Below are 15595 nucleotides of genomic sequence, written 5' to 3' on the forward strand. Positions count from 1 at the left end.
AACTTCCTCTATCTATTGCCAGATCCTGACACGCACTTATTATTATTTTGTATGTTTATGTTTTCAGCCTTGACCACTAGTCATTCGGTGACACGCCTCTCTTTGAAGCATCACTCCCGTCATTGTTCTTAGTGGTTTATTGGACTGCTTGTCTTAGGAGGCAGGAATCGTGGCTCTACTGAAACTATTTCCTGAGGAAAAATTAAGTTTTCTTAATCTTAATCATTGTCCGAGTTAATCCTTTCGAAGTATCAGCCCAATTTAATTAATTAAGCCATTACAGCTCCTTTATTCAAAGTTTATTAAACTGTGACATCAATTCACGCTATCCAGAGCTGACCTAGCCATCTGGCTTACTGTGTATTTTCCCAGAGGGATTCCCCCCCCCTCCCCAAACCCCTGCTGGCAATACTGGGCCCATTTTCAATTACAGTCGAACCCTGCTAATATCACCTACCAAAGGTCAACCCCGAGGCAAATTCTGATGGACATCGTGATCAAGATGCAGTTTTCATTACAAACATGATTTAAAAAAATGTAGCCTATACAGTCAGTTGTTTTTTTTAACCCCAGACACATAAGAGTCATACCACAGACACAGCTGACAATCCCTATCATTTAGAACATTGTAATGTCTGAGAAAGGACAAAAAATATCAGGATGATCTACTGCACACTGCTGGGAGCCGAAAACAGATTACAGTGAGAATCTTCTTGTTATGGTGGAGAGAGCGCATGAATTTAGCCCCGGTTTAAGATTAATTTAGAAACCGTGGAAGAGCGATGAAAAGTTTCGGTAAACGCTGTGCAGTTGGCAGTGTAGCACTTGGTATTTCTCCCAGACAGAAGTGCACTGCATGCCCTAAGGAAAACACACACATATGCAGGTTTCCTTTCCTCGACATTCATTAGCTCCCTACCTGCAACCATTATGAGTTTGAGGTCAGCACTGAATTCCTCCCCCTTGTTAAGTTGGAGCAGCTGGATGTTAAATAACAAATTACCCAGATGGTGTAACCTGTGGTGGTTGAAGAGAAATGGAGGGGCAGCCAAGGCCACTGAAGACATAACAATTACAGACAGTTACAGATGTAACATCACTGCGCCATAGGAAAGGAACACAATCACTCCCCAAGTCACACAAGTAGCTGCACTGGAGTTTTCATTAAGAGCAACCAGATGGTTTGCCAGTTGGCGAATTCCACTGGAGCAGCATCAGTGTGCAAATTGGTACCGACAACCGGTTGCCTTGTGTGGGGCAGTAACTGGGTTATTTATGCTTCGGGAAACCACAGTTGGCTTATTGCTTGCAGTGTGTGCAGTCACTCTGTTTGTTGTACCTGTTTAGACACTGTGTTGTCACTGGGGACCTGTCTGCAGTGCATTGTCAGAATAAAAGTGCCACTTTGTACCTTTAATGGTACAATTACTCGTCTCTGGGGCTGAACCCTCAAGGGTCTGCCAATTGTACTCTAGCTTTAGTTTAACAGCTTTAGTTTAGGTTTAACATACCTTTTAAGGTACAGAAATAGATTATAAGGAACATGTTTTCACAGCTGGGGCACTTTAATGTGTTTGTACCTTGGGGAACAAAGCTGTACCCGGGCTGTACCCTTTTTTCTGACAGTGGGGAACATTTTCTGCATTGGACTTAGTGTTTTGTCATTGCTGATGCCTTTTGTTGATGATGCTGCCGGTGCTGCTGTACACGCTACTTGCCAGCTTGTAAAGCTGTGGAACATCTGTGGGTCCCCAAGGAGAGAAACACTCCTATAAATGATGTAGTAATGAACTGCCACACACTCTTGTCAAGTGCCATTGGGAGACTCTGTTGTGAAAGGCACTATATAAAATTAAATTGAATTGAATAATTCTGCTGAGCTGTGGTTCCCCCTTGTGGCTCATAAAGGGAATTGCATAAATAAATCCATCCACCATTATTCTGGTTGTCTAAAACCACATTAGTGGGAGTGCAGCAGAGAGCTATAGTGACATATGATTAATAAAGAAAATCAACACAGAACTGGTGTGAATTAGGAACTTTGATAAAGCAATAGCAATAAATAAAAACCAGTATGTATAGAGTATTTATGCATCTGTCTTAACTGTTAGGTACTATAGAAAAAAACAATGTAACCATCTCATCATTCATATTAGATGAAATATAATGTCACTGGAAAGATGGTTCCTTTAACTGGTACAATACATTATCACCTAGTGCTTGTCTTTGACAGATTCAGTTTAAAGCACAGTAGCCAATCCAAAATGGCAGACATGGACAGTGATGGAAATCAGAGTGAGCGTAAAAACATTGATAGACTGCCTGCAGGTGGGGGTGATTACTGATTGGAATTAAATGGATGTGGGCGTGGCTATGGAGGACAGCCAGACCTGAACTCTGTTGGACGTGACACATTCTTTCTCCATGTTTGTGAACTCTGAGGCATTTTCCCTCAAACCAGTCAGTTGAATGGTTTTACTCTAAACCAAGGTTTCCTCCGTTCTGGTCCTGTAGGGCTAGAATCCAACACATATTTAACTGCATATTTCCCTGTTCAAACGTATATTTTAAACTGGGTTAGCTGATAAGATGTGTTTGTGTTGGATTCAAATTGTGTTGGAATCCGCCCCCCCCAAAGACTGGAAATGGGGAACCCTGATCTAAATTGACTATTGCCATTGAATATTTAAAAAACATTGGATTTCCCCCTAAATTGTCCGCCCACCCATCCATCCATCCATCCATCCATCCATCCATCCATCCATCCATCTTCTTATCCTATTCAGGGTCAAAGGGGGTCTGGAGCCTATGGGTGCAATCTGGGAGACAACCCAGGATGGGGGGCCAACCCATAGGAGGGCAAACTCACACACCATTCACACACATGCACACCTATGGGCAATTTGGCAACTCCAATCAGCCTCAGCATGTTTTTGGAATGTGGGATTGGATGGAGCACCTGGAGGTAACTGTACAGCAAAATCGGGAGAACATGCAAACTCCTCATACATGGAACTAGGGCAGAGATTCGGTCCCTGGTCCTGGAGGTGTGAGTCAATGCAGCACTCCGGAAAAATTATTGAAAAAAGTCTCAATACAATGAAAACATATACATATAAAAAACATTTTCATAAACTGAAATAAAAGAGGAGATAGAGCGGACAGTGAGCTTTAAGCTTCTTGGTGTGCACATCTCGGATGACCTGACCTGGACCACACACATCTCCCATCAGGTGGGGAAAACCCAACAGAGGCTTTACTTCCTAAGGAAGCTAAGGCGCGCTCACCTCCCTCATCACCTGCCAGTCGAAAATAGAGAGCCTCGTGACCTACACCGCATGTTACGGTTCACGAGCTGCAAGGAAGGGAAATTGTTGTCATTTTTCAGTACATACTACCTCATTGTGTTGTGTCATTTATGTTTGTTCATATTTATGTCAACATTTGTTATGTCATTTTCTAAGCTGACAATTCGAGAGCTGCTAAACGGTGTTTCGTTGTTTTATAAAAACAATGATAATTAAGATCTATTCTATTCTGTTCTAATGTTTAAAAACTATACACTATAACTGTACATATATTGAAAACAAACTATAAAACTAAATATATGCGTACATATATCGGATCTATTTATATTGTTGAATTGAACATATACAGTATTCATATTAATATTCATTGCATTTCTTTTTGCTTTTAACAAATAATATCTCTCAGACAAACCTCAAAAACTTTCTGAAATATATAACAGTATCGGAAAACAAATAATTAGGAGCCTTAAAATTAAACGTCTAACGTATGTGCCATTCACCACGGTATGCCGAATCCGTACTAGGTTTGATTGAAAGCCTAAAAAACTACTGGATTTTCACCCACGGCGTGAATTTTAGGAGATTGACGTCAAGTCTCAACCAATACACAAACCGAACGCTACGCTCAAAGTCCCGCCCATTAAACTGCACTCCGCCAATCGGGTGATCCCAAGGGGCGGGAAACTGGGCGGGATAACTATTATCGGTACGAAAGGTAACAGGTTGTTTCAAAAGCGAAGTTGTTCTTCTGTGTAGAAGTATTTTATTTTTGAGGTGCTGGAATTTTATTATATTTTAAGTAATACAAGGTGTTCTAAAAGTTAAGTTCATTTAGCCGAAGGTACCACAGAGGACCAAACACCGAGAAAGAATACGGATTCTCCTAACTTAACAGCAGGTACAGTAGATGTCTAAGTTTCTCACACTAGCAGTGATAAACTGCTGCTAGTTGTTTGGTTACCTAGTAATAGGTTTACGCCATATTTAATCAGTTGGCTTTTTGCTGAAGTAAATCGTCTTTAAATCACTAGCAGTTTTGCTTATTTTATTCAACAGTATTGTTTATTTTGTTAAATGTCACAGTTGTCAAGTTGTTGTTTAGTTCGTCAGCTTGTTTGCTTATTTGGAGAGTTAGACATCCATGGTGACACATCCTTAAAACAAATACTTGCATAACTGGTGATTATTGTGGCTGTCAGAATGTGGGATAGTCTGTGAGCTATGACTGAGAAGGGCGTAGGGATCGCGGCACCTGTCTACAGTACGTCACCCTCGCGCGACTTTAGACAAGTAGAAGGAGCCAAGTTTAGTTTTTGTCAAATGTTGGCCGCTTTATTTCGTGTCACGTTGTCACTTTCTGACGACTCAGCCTACCCGAAGGCGGCCGCTTGCACGCTGGCATCTATCCTACACTTCTACTCGGTGGAGTAACAGGTACCATAGTTTCGCTCGAACTCTCGAGCTTCTCCGTCCCTGGTGTGACGCAAGTGAACGTGCGCGTGTGAAGGAAGGTGCGAGTTTCTGTGCGCTGAGCGGGAACTGCGATGCGCGGCCCCGACTCGGTATTGTCATGGGGGGCTCGCTTCACATTATCAGGAGTAATGTACACCTGGACATCGGCTAGTGCCTACTTAACACTTTATGCTTGGACTATGTCCCTTATCATTCTTACACAAGGTAGTTTTTTTATCATGGTAATAGTTGTTGGTTTGTAATATTTGTTACAGTTGCTTTACCTGGAATCCAACGTTATTTTTTTCCGTGAAATCCAGCTCGTGAGAATGTTACAAATCAGACGATGTTACAACTACGAAAATATCTCACTGCCGGTGATGTTCCCTCAAAAAAATGAGGAATGTCTCGAGCTGCAAGAGTGCATTATTCCTCTCTATATGGTCCACTGGAGATCTTTTTTGTTATGCCAATGAGGCACTTTTCAATCTGTGTGAAATAAATGCTTGATTGTTTTCCGTGAAACCAAGCAGAAGGGAGAAGTGAGTGAGGGAGATAAGAGTAGAATGGCCTGAGAAGAGCATCCATCATCATGACTATTCATCTGTAAAGATTACTGTATATTTTAGTAAATTTCATATGCAGAACCTTGGGAATATTACATGTTTTTATGTCTATTAAAATCAGATTTACTGTCATTGGTATTTATAGGATTTAATAGTATTTAATAATTTAATCTGATTCTTTTAAATAAACGTAAATATGGTGGGCTTTTGGGATAGATAAATTGTGAATAAGTGTAACTACAGAAAGTGCTGAGGTTCATTTTAAGTGTTTGAGAATATTATGACCACCATCAGGAAAATCTGACAGTTGTAATCAATACCTTTAAATGGTAATTGATACCAAATGAATAACTTGAATTTCAATACTGTGGTATCGATGCTTATCCCTGCTACCAGGGAACCTATGTTGCAAGTTAGAGTACTCCTTGGAAGCATGATCTTTGTTTAGTTTTTTTGTGCAATTTCCCTGAAAATGGTTCATCAAGTATTAGTTAAACAGGTGGAACTTCAGTGTGAAAATATAAGTGTATAATAATGAACATTTTATTTTGTATGCTGCCTCAAATACTCTTGCCTTATTATTTTTTTAAATGATTAGGCATCATCTCCATTATTAAGAATACTTCCACTGGACTTATTTTGTTGAAAATATATACCATTTATGATATCAGCTGGAATATTCTTGTCATGTGAACCAAAACTCTATAAAATGAGAGTGAATGCCGAAGGTTTAGACAAACTAATAATCTAACCAGTAAAATGGTACCCTTCATGTATTACTCTTCCTCACACAATATGTGATGGAACAGAGACATAATCATTGTGGCGGCTGCATGGCTTTGCTCCTAGAGTCACTTACCTTGTTATTTTAACAACTGTTGTTTTGTCTATTCTTGTATTAAAGCTCCGTTTGTCATTTCAAATCCTGATGTTTTTATGTTTTCAGTTTCAGAGCCAGTGGCTCTTTAGGTAATTGTCTAGATCCAGTAACTACTTGAGTATATTGGGCTGTGACAATATTTGAGTCCTCTTCCAGGTCCCTGCCCCTAACATCCCTCTGTTCTCCAATAATTTAAACATACACTTCACTGGATATCAAGAAGACAGGCATCCCTGGAAGAGAGAGCCCTTTTGTGTGTATGGCTGATAAGTGCTGGACTGGAATCTTGGAGGCCAGTGCTTTTTCAATCAAGAGTTGTAGCCTGACTGAGAGACCGGTGATTTTAAGCTCCTGTATTGATCTCTTGTTTGAGAGTTCCAGGCGGTTGGCTGCGTCCTACATCTGTATGTTTAGTTTTTAAGTAGTCCTTTTGCAAATATAACAATATATTCAATCATAATGTCATGTTTTATGCAGCATGATAATAAGTTATAGATAACAGCTGCAAGGACACAGTGCAATGTTCACAGTTTATGGATCTGACAGGAAGTTATTGGGCAGCAGGACCAGTTAGATAAATTTTTTTAAGCTCCATTTATTCATCTTTGTGCTCTTTGCCCTACTCTTCCATGCCAAGTCCATTTTAACATGACATAAAAATACCTCCTTAGGTAAAACAAATAGGTTCTTAAAGGGGTCAGTAAAGGGTATAAATGTAACTGTTGCCTCCGCTGCTTGTGGTGTGACTGCTCTCCTAGCCTCTATACTCTCGGCAAACTGTTTCAGATATTGTCTCTTTAAGTGATTGAAAATGTTCGTCGTGTTGCCATCCGACGTGCAAAACTTTTCTCTGCAGACTTTGCAAATAACAACTGTTTGTTCCTTATCATTTGGGTTAAAGCCAAACCACTTCCATATCATAGATGTAGAGTTTTTTTTAGGGACTAACTCATCCATTACATTCACACTTTCTGCCATTGCTTCCGGCTACACTCAGAATCAAAGAGAGTGGTGGACTGAGAACTGTACGTCATTGACGTAGTTCACTTTGGTTGGTTGAGTGCTGTTTCTATAAGGCGGGCATTGAGCGGACTAGGAAATGGTGCGCTTTGGCTGAGGAGAAAAATTAGGAAGAGCATAGAGCCACAATAGATAGATAGAATGTAATCTATATAGCCGATTCTACGATCTCTCTGCTTTGTGAGATCATCAACACATAGATCGTCTTCATGATCTCATATCTTCATATCGCCCACACCTATGTGGATGCGATTAGTGCTGAGGTGCTGTGGGCTAAATCTGTCCTATACTATAAAAAGTTAAAACTATAGAAGTGTCTCTTATATGGCACTTTCTCCACTGTATTTGAAAAGTGCTGATTTGAGGTGCAGCTTTTCATTTCCTTCAAACGAATCCAGCTTCCCCACTCTTGATTGCTAATTCACCACACAGTGACTGATGGTCTACATCAACATCACTTTGGCATCCTCTTGAGAATAGCATAATTGTGTGTAGCCGCGATGGTCGTTAGTCAGGTCCAGGTCTTGTAGAAGTACTGCTATTTGGCTTTTGTTTACGTGTGGTTTTATTTTGTGTGTCATTCATTCATCTTCCAACTGCTAATCCAGTAGAGGGAAAGGCTAGAGTACATAGCAATGCACCCCCTGAATGACATACAGGTTCACTGCAGGACATATACTTTGAGATGCCAGTTTGTTGTTGGATTGTGGCAGGAAACTAAAGTGTCTTGAGGAAATCCATGCAACACGAATGGAGAGATTCAAACTCCTTTCCCTGGAGCTGTGAGGTGACATTGCCAGCCACTGTACCACACAGTGGTACTTTTATATTTCTAAAATGTATGTTTTCTTAGGTCCTGCAGGCTGGTTCACTCACTGTATTCTCATTTGGTGGTGACTGTTTACAGTTCAACTATGTTTTAACTGTTCAGTAGATACTTCGATCCATCTTGCATAATATTTCAGGTTCGGCCTGGTTTCAGCAATGTGTTGCATAAGGTCTTTTGTTGCTATATTCGTTATTTGTGATCTAAGCATGTCAGAATGTTGACATAAATCACTGGGACAGACTGCCATGAAAGACCAAGGAATTCCAACTGGATAATTAAAAGGAAACGACCATACAAAGCCCCATGAGCACAAAAGAGAGATGGGTCAGCACGTGGGACAGGTCCAAAAGGAAGAGCTCCAAGCATCACAGGTCTCATTTTCTGCTCCATGTTGTTTGGACAATATGATGGGTCTTGCACTCCCTTTCCTGCCCCAAGGCACATTGAGGGCTGCTGTGTGCCCCAGGATCCTGCCCTCAGTGACACATGGACACACTGAGGTGGGAGGAGTCTATGTTACATCATGTAGAAGATGTCCGGTTTAGGCTAGGCTAAACTGGACTATTTTAAAACATTCTTTCCTAGCCTACTCATCTCTGTATAACTGGATCTGCATATAAAGGCTTGCCCAGGCAGCAAATCTGCTTTATTTTCCATTGCATAAATTGAAATACATTGGAATGCTTCCTTCCACATATTTCCTCTTGCTCTTTTTATAGTTTTATAGGCTTGAATCAACAACCTTTCAATCGCAGGCACAGAGGCCTATCCCACTGAGCCACACGACCTGGTTGTCATGTTGTATATGTGGACCTTCTGGAGGAAAGTCTGAAGGCGAAGGAAATTTTAGCCCGCAGAATTTGTCTGCACTAGGAGGGAACACCTGTAATTCCTGCACTGTCCCACACGTGGCTGCAGGGCTGTATATGGGAGTAGCCACGGTGTGCCGTACATGTTTGTCCTAGGTGTTGGCGGCTCAGCAGAATGTGGAGGCGAGGTTCCCGTCTTTTGGGGGTGGCTACTGGAAGATGGGGATGGGGATCCAGCCAGGGGGAGAACACGGGAGAGACGAAGCGGTGGGACACCAAAGATACTGGGTGGCTCACGGCTTGTAGCATGTGTACATGTTGTGAAACTGTGACAGTCGTCACGTGCTATACAGAAAATGCACCAATTTAATACTTATGAGGCTTTTAAAGGAAGATAAAAGGGAAATAAGAGCTGATTAACAATGCGACAGGAATGTGGATGAGTGGGGCCAGTGCAGGGCAATTGCGGCCTTTTGTGTGACTCAGGAGGAGGTGTGTCCATGAGTTTTCAGTAAGCAGGGGCAGCAAGGACAGAGTTTGTCGATTCCTCAGGCTGGTTTCTGTGACGCATTTCCCTGTTAGTCTTGTTGCCCGCAGGTGCCTTGGGAGAATGCGCATGCATGCGTGTGTCTGGGTTAATGATTGACAAAGGTCGCAGGCAAAGTCCGCCTCAGGACTAGTTTCAAGGTAAATGGCACCGGGACTATAAGCTGCAGTCCCCTGGGGCCACTGCCAGCTTCCTCATTCCTCAATTAGTGACTCACTTGGAAGGGAGTAGGAGAGTCAGGGCATGTGAGGCTGCTCTGTTATTGGCGCATTCACCTTAGTGTGTGAGTATGACATAGTCAGCCTGCAGTGTACTCTCAGGGTGACGTGCTGGGCTTGGGAATGCCAGTCTGTCCCTGGGGTTCAGTGGCTCGTGCAAGTGTTGCTTGTTTTTAGCCTGGTGGGATGTTCAGTTTGTTAAACCTGGTGCAATTTGCTAGCCTTGGCTTTCTCAGAGGTAAATATGGCCGTATCGGTGTGCTGGAACCTGCTGGCATCGTTGCTTCAGTTAATGGTCAATGACCAGTGCTGTGTTTGACCATGTCTGTGCTGTGTAAATACATGGTAAAGACAATTCTAATCTGTGAAACAGAATAATAAACCAAAGAAACACAGAGCTGCACCCAAGTGTATTCAGACCAACCACACTGCAGAGACTGAATCCTTTGGGGCTTCTGAATGAAAGTTGTGTGTTTGTGTGTCTCAGTGAGTTCTTCCCTTAATTTCAAAACATCACAATCACAACACAGCCCTAAAGTATAAACACTGAAGAGGTGAGCCCCCCCCCCCCCAACCCCGCTTGATTTGGTTAGTTTTAGCTGCGTTGATGCAAAACTGTAGCTCTACTCCTTCTTCTGCAGTTATAGAGGCCTTTATGTGTGCATGCTTGTGCAGTTTGGCTAAATGTACCCCAATAAATAAAAAATCGGACAGATTGAGATTCCTATGTGGTTCCCAGTAGTAAATTCAAGGAATCGGTAGGTCTCTGTACCTCTGTAATTTCATTCTGTACCGAGAGGTGAGCATATTTGAAAGTGTAAAAACTGGCCCAGAAAGATTCAGCTTCGACTTATCTATTCTCTGTTCAGAAATGTTATGTTTACATATTGTTTTCACAAAAGTAAAGGGTATTTCTTACTCTTTTGTCAAACTGCGCATTATCCTTATTCATTTCAAAAACAACACTGAAATAAGCTATTGAAATACAATGGTTTTCTAGCAGTATTCAGTTAAAATTTTGTCTAATTTCACCTTGTTTATTAATAGAAACCTACTCACTGCTAGACTAGGTACCAGAATATGAAAAATCATAACGAAATCCCAAAAAAGTAATGTGATACCTCCTCTCATCAGGACAGGGCTACCCCAAAAGCTTTATCACAGAAATCTGAAATTTTCTTGTCTATATCGTATTAAAATAAAACACTGTGATTGTATTGAATTTAACCTCAGCTAATATATTTAATTTTTGTCTGCTGGCAAAAGTGGTACTTAATTTTATTCAAATTCATATCCTTATCTTGTGCCTTATATGTTTATCTGGCTGCTGGGAACAATGCATAAGCCAGAGGGAAAAGCAGCGGAACCTCTAGTTTTTCAGTACAGATGCTGCTCTACTTACGAACTTTCAATGTACGAACTTTCAGACATACGAACGAAGTCCAAATTGTGTTCATTGGGCTCCCATTTCCTGTCCGCAACATACATTTTTTTTCTGTGTGCCAATTCCACCTAGTATGACTTTTGGCCGCTACTCCCGCCGCACAGCAGCATAGCGTGCATTCTCCCAGCATCCTAGTTCTTAGTACTTGCATATACCCTTAAAATTACGTTGAATAATGACTTTTCAAGTTATGAACGGCCGTTTGGAACATCTCGGTCATAAGTAGAGGAGCGTCTGTAATTGTAAGGTGGCTCAGTCAGTAGCATTAACTCACTTCTCTTGGGATGTCAGCTTGTATTTAACCCAATACATCTGCTTGAATGGCGTTTTGCATCTAAAGACCTTTAGTTGTCTCTGTTCTCCTACAATGCGACTTGCCGTTTTCAGCTAACCTTTCCTGGTTTTCAGAAATTGGCTCCCTTCACCAGTAATTACCACTCTTGTTGACGCTGGTATTACTTGCTTTTTGTGATCATGCTTGTTCTGTCTTTGCAGGATCATAATCAAAGACAGGTATTCATTGTTGTGACAATGAACCCATAATTTTTATCCTTTAGACTTTTTTGTATACTTGTACGTGGCTCAGGATTTCTGCGTTTTAATCCTGTTTTCTATCTGGCTTTAGGATGACTGCCGCCTCGTCAGACCAGAAGTCTCAGCTGGACTATGGGGTCCAAATCCGCTTTATCGATGACCTCCACAACACCGGAGGCGGCGCTTCTGTCAGGCCTCGGGGCAGCAGCAAAGGCGCCTCCAGCAACACCTCCTCCAAGTATGGTGTGGCGGTCAGGGTGCAAGGGATCGCAGGACAGCCCTATGTGGTCCTCAAGGGAGGCGAGAAGGGGGACTCCTATGGGGTGCAACTGAGAACCCAGCCCCGAGACTACAACTTCCCCCCAGCTTATAATAGTCTACCCCGGACTAACGAGGATGGAGAGGCCCCCGGACCATACCACATGCCCGCTGAGGGGAGCAGCCTCCGCCGTGCACGTTCACATGGGTCATTGTTGGAAAGGGAACCCATAGAGGACTATGAGGAACCTCTAAGGAGACCCCCTGGGGATGGGCACTCAGGAAGTTATGGAAATTTGGATGGGGGTGTTGGTGTAAGAGGTGACAGAAGGGAATCCAACCCCATGCTCTCAAATAGAATGGTCCGGGCCAACTGGACTGGATCATACCAGGCAGGTCTCAATGGGTCTTTAGATGGACAAGAAGGAAGGCCGGTGACCCAGTACAGGTCCAGGGGGGCCTTCCCAGTGCCATCTACAGGTAGTGCTTGGGAGCAGCCCAGTAGTGTCGTGGATTCGAACTCCTTGGCGCCCATCAACCGACTCATCGACCAGTTTGACAGCAGCAGTTTTGGTGGTCAAGCCAGGGGGCGCCCTCGAGCTCTGGAGCGGCTGAGTTCCGAGGAACGCAGGCGTGCACGCAGTCTGGATGCCTACGAGAATGTGTCAGAAAGCTCAGTGTCGCCCTCTGTCTCAGCATCCCCTCCAGACCATAACAGTTCACCGCTGTCGTCCAGCACATCCCCCTACAGCAGCCCAGGGCGGAGTGCTGCATCTGTGGCCAAGGTGACAGCCCTGCCGGCTTCGAGGCCAAACTACAACCAATCTGTTGGGATGCCTGTTGCCAGGGAGACCGCTCCACTCACTCAGACAGACGCACAGGTTGGTGGATCTGGGTCACTTAAAAATGTACTGGTACTTCTTATCAGCTAAATCTATAGGAGCTTGGCCCTGAATTGTAAAAATACAGGGAAGCAGAATGCCAAGTGTACAATACAGATACTTTTTAAAACGCTTTTGACCCAAGTAACACAAAAATCAAGAAATATAACAGAAATGATTAGGAATATTCTGTGGAATTCCTCCAGTGTCCTCCTCCCAGTCCAGAGACTTGCAGTTTATCTGTCTGCATTGTTGGCTGTAATGTGCCCTTCCCCTAATGAGCATGTATCTATCCCATATGATGGCACCCCATCCTTCAGTAGTGTGCCCTGGGTCCAGTGCATTCTGGATTCGGATCCTGGCCTAGATTAACCCTACAGTGGATCAGAGCTTAAGGGAAACTTAATGATTGGGGAAGAAAAAGCATTATATGGACTGGAAGAGGTATGATACTGGATAATTTTGAAGAATTATAAAATAATAATACATTTTAAATATTTTTTTTTATTTTTGATAAGTATACCTGAAAATGATTTACTATGGGGTTCATCTTACTCCAGACCAGCCCCAGGGACCTGATAGGATTTGTATTTTAGATGTCTGTTTTAAAGAAATGATCAAGAAACATTAGTAGACATGAATAGTAGAAGCATTCACAAACCGACAAGTAAATAGTTTAACACCTATTCTTAGGAAATACGCAGTGTACTGTAGGAAGGACTGAATGAAAGGGTAGTAAAGATGGTAAGAAAGCTCATTATAGGGTTACTTTGAACAGACTTCAGTAAATCTGCTAGTTCCAAAGACTTCAGAAAAAAAGGAATTCAAAATGAGAGTATATGAACAGAGAACAGGTGTATAAAAGAATGTGAGGTGCTAAAATTTCCCCTCTACTTTGCATTGGCACCATGGTTCTTTGTAATATACCGCATGTTACGTAATTGTTAGTACAGGCTTCTTCCTAAAATGGTCACATTTCCACGTGACTCAAGGGTACATGGAGAAGCATTAGAATGGGCAAGTAAAGCTCATTAAGATGACATGGGAAGACACTTGACTGGGAGACTTAAGACGCCCCTCCAGCATATTAGTTTTTGCGTGTTTTTCGGATCCATCTCAGCTGTTGCGCTGCGATCTCTGAATTACCTTGGCGAACATGTAATCTGTTTCCAAGGCAACTCCTGACCTGCTGAAGGACAAGGACCAGAGCTTGGAACCACTGGGGGAAGCAGAGAAGGCAAAGCAGATGATCTACACCATTCTGAGAGATGGGTAAGAGTGAGCAGTATCGGTGTGACGTCTGGAGTGAGACATGGCTGCAGAGTTCCCTGGCGCCCCACTTTTGGTCCGATCTGACTCTGGAATGACAGACGTAACTGAACCCACACAGGTGGACTGTATCCCCAACTTAAGCTTAATGCAGACCTTCCTGGCCTATCCAGTGACCAGCTAGTGTTACCGGCAAATGCAGCTTCTCGCCTCTTGTCCAGGAATGGCCGTAACTGATAGTGCTGATAAAGCAATGCTGCAGTCAGGTGATGTTGTAGCTTTGGGGGCCGGTGGGGGCTGTATCAATGGTCTCCTTTATAGCATCTGTTTTTTTTTTCCTGTCTCCTTCTCTATTTCTAAGGAACAATGAAAGTGTTTCAGCCACCAAACGCAAAGTCGACCTAGTCTTTGACAAGATTCAGGGATTGAGGGTAGGAACTTTATTATTATCATGGATAGACAAGTACGTAAAGTTGAGACCTTGGTCCAGTTAATAATGCATGGTGGGTATTAAGCATTATTTCAGATAAATTATGTTCTGTAGGTGAATTTTTGCACAGTGACTGAAATAATGTGTGTGTGTGTGTGTGTGTGTGTGTGTGTGTGTGTGTGTGTGTGTGTGTGTGTGTGTGTGTGTGTGTGTGTGTGTGTGTGTGTGTGTGTGTGTGTGTGTGAGAGAGAGATTTACCTGTGTATAGTGCAAATCACCTGTGTGGTGACATGTGAGCCATGTGTGCTCTGTGTTTATAAGAGAAACAACATTTCTGTGTTAGTGTGTACATTCTGGTAAAAGTGACCTGTGGCCCCGGTTTATCCTATCAGTCCAGTGGATCCGCTAGTGAAATTCCCAGCGAGGCTTGGAGAAAGGAGAAGAGGGATCTGGAGAGGAAACTGGCAGACCTGCAGTCTACCCTCCAAGAGGAGCGCAGGGTGAGTGCCTGTAGAGGGCGCCACAGTGTGCACCTCACCCAGTCATGTACCATGCCATAGGAGACACAGGCTGACTCTGATTCAAAATGACATGACCTCCAAGGGATTCTGACTGGCAGGCCTGGGCTTTGACTGTCCGTCACGTACGTCTGTCTTTGGCCATCCAGACGGCAATTTACTCCTGACAACAAAAACGCCTTTTTCTGAGGTGGTCCCCAGCTGACTGACTGCCACTTCCTCTGGGGAGGCAGTGAATAACGGCAAGCTTCTGTTGCCATCTCCAGCCCTGGATGGTGCCACTAGGGGGCTTGGCAGGCAATCAGCTCCAAGCCAGACAGTTCTGATCCATGGTAATCAGTGTATTTTGGTACCATGTGCTTATAGGGTTACCTTAGGGTGCTGAGCACAGATGTAGTGACATTGTGGCAAATTAATAGCCACACAAAAAAACATATAGAGCAGAGAAATGCTCAGGAGGTGAGAGAAACTTTCCAGGAGTCCTGGGGATGCCTGTGACTGTACCTCCAACCCAGTCAGTCTTACCCCAACCGACTCTTTTTGGTGACCTTAATTAAAACCTAATTAGAGTTCTTAATTAGAGAAATGGGCCATTGGAACCTTGCACTGAACAGTGTTGGCTGGGTCCCTAT

The 15595-nt window shown here is 43.0% G+C and overlaps 1 protein-coding gene across 28 annotated transcripts in view; it reads left to right on the top strand.

Moving 5' to 3' along the window:
- The first annotated feature begins 4022 nt into the window (after positions 1-4022).
- LOC125748596 (cingulin) overlaps positions 4023-15595 on the top strand; it is a 28402-nt gene continuing 16829 nt past the window's right edge. For all 28 annotated transcript variants that reach the window (XR_007399621.1, XR_007399611.1, XR_007399617.1 and 25 more), the window contains exons 1-5: positions 4023-4206; positions 11699-12746; positions 13921-14018; positions 14377-14446; positions 14838-14945. Coding sequence is in view for 9 of the 28 variants with exons in the window: in XM_049024924.1 (XP_048880881.1) it covers positions 11700-12746; positions 13921-14018; positions 14377-14446; positions 14838-14945 (1323 nt within the window). In the remaining 19 variants the exon portion in view is untranslated. The remainder of the gene's footprint in view (positions 4207-11698; positions 12747-13920; positions 14019-14376; positions 14447-14837; positions 14946-15595) is intronic.

This window comes from Brienomyrus brachyistius, chromosome 9, assembly GCF_023856365.1.
Source record: "Brienomyrus brachyistius isolate T26 chromosome 9, BBRACH_0.4, whole genome shotgun sequence".
Taxonomy (NCBI): Eukaryota; Metazoa; Chordata; class Actinopteri; order Osteoglossiformes; family Mormyridae; genus Brienomyrus; species Brienomyrus brachyistius.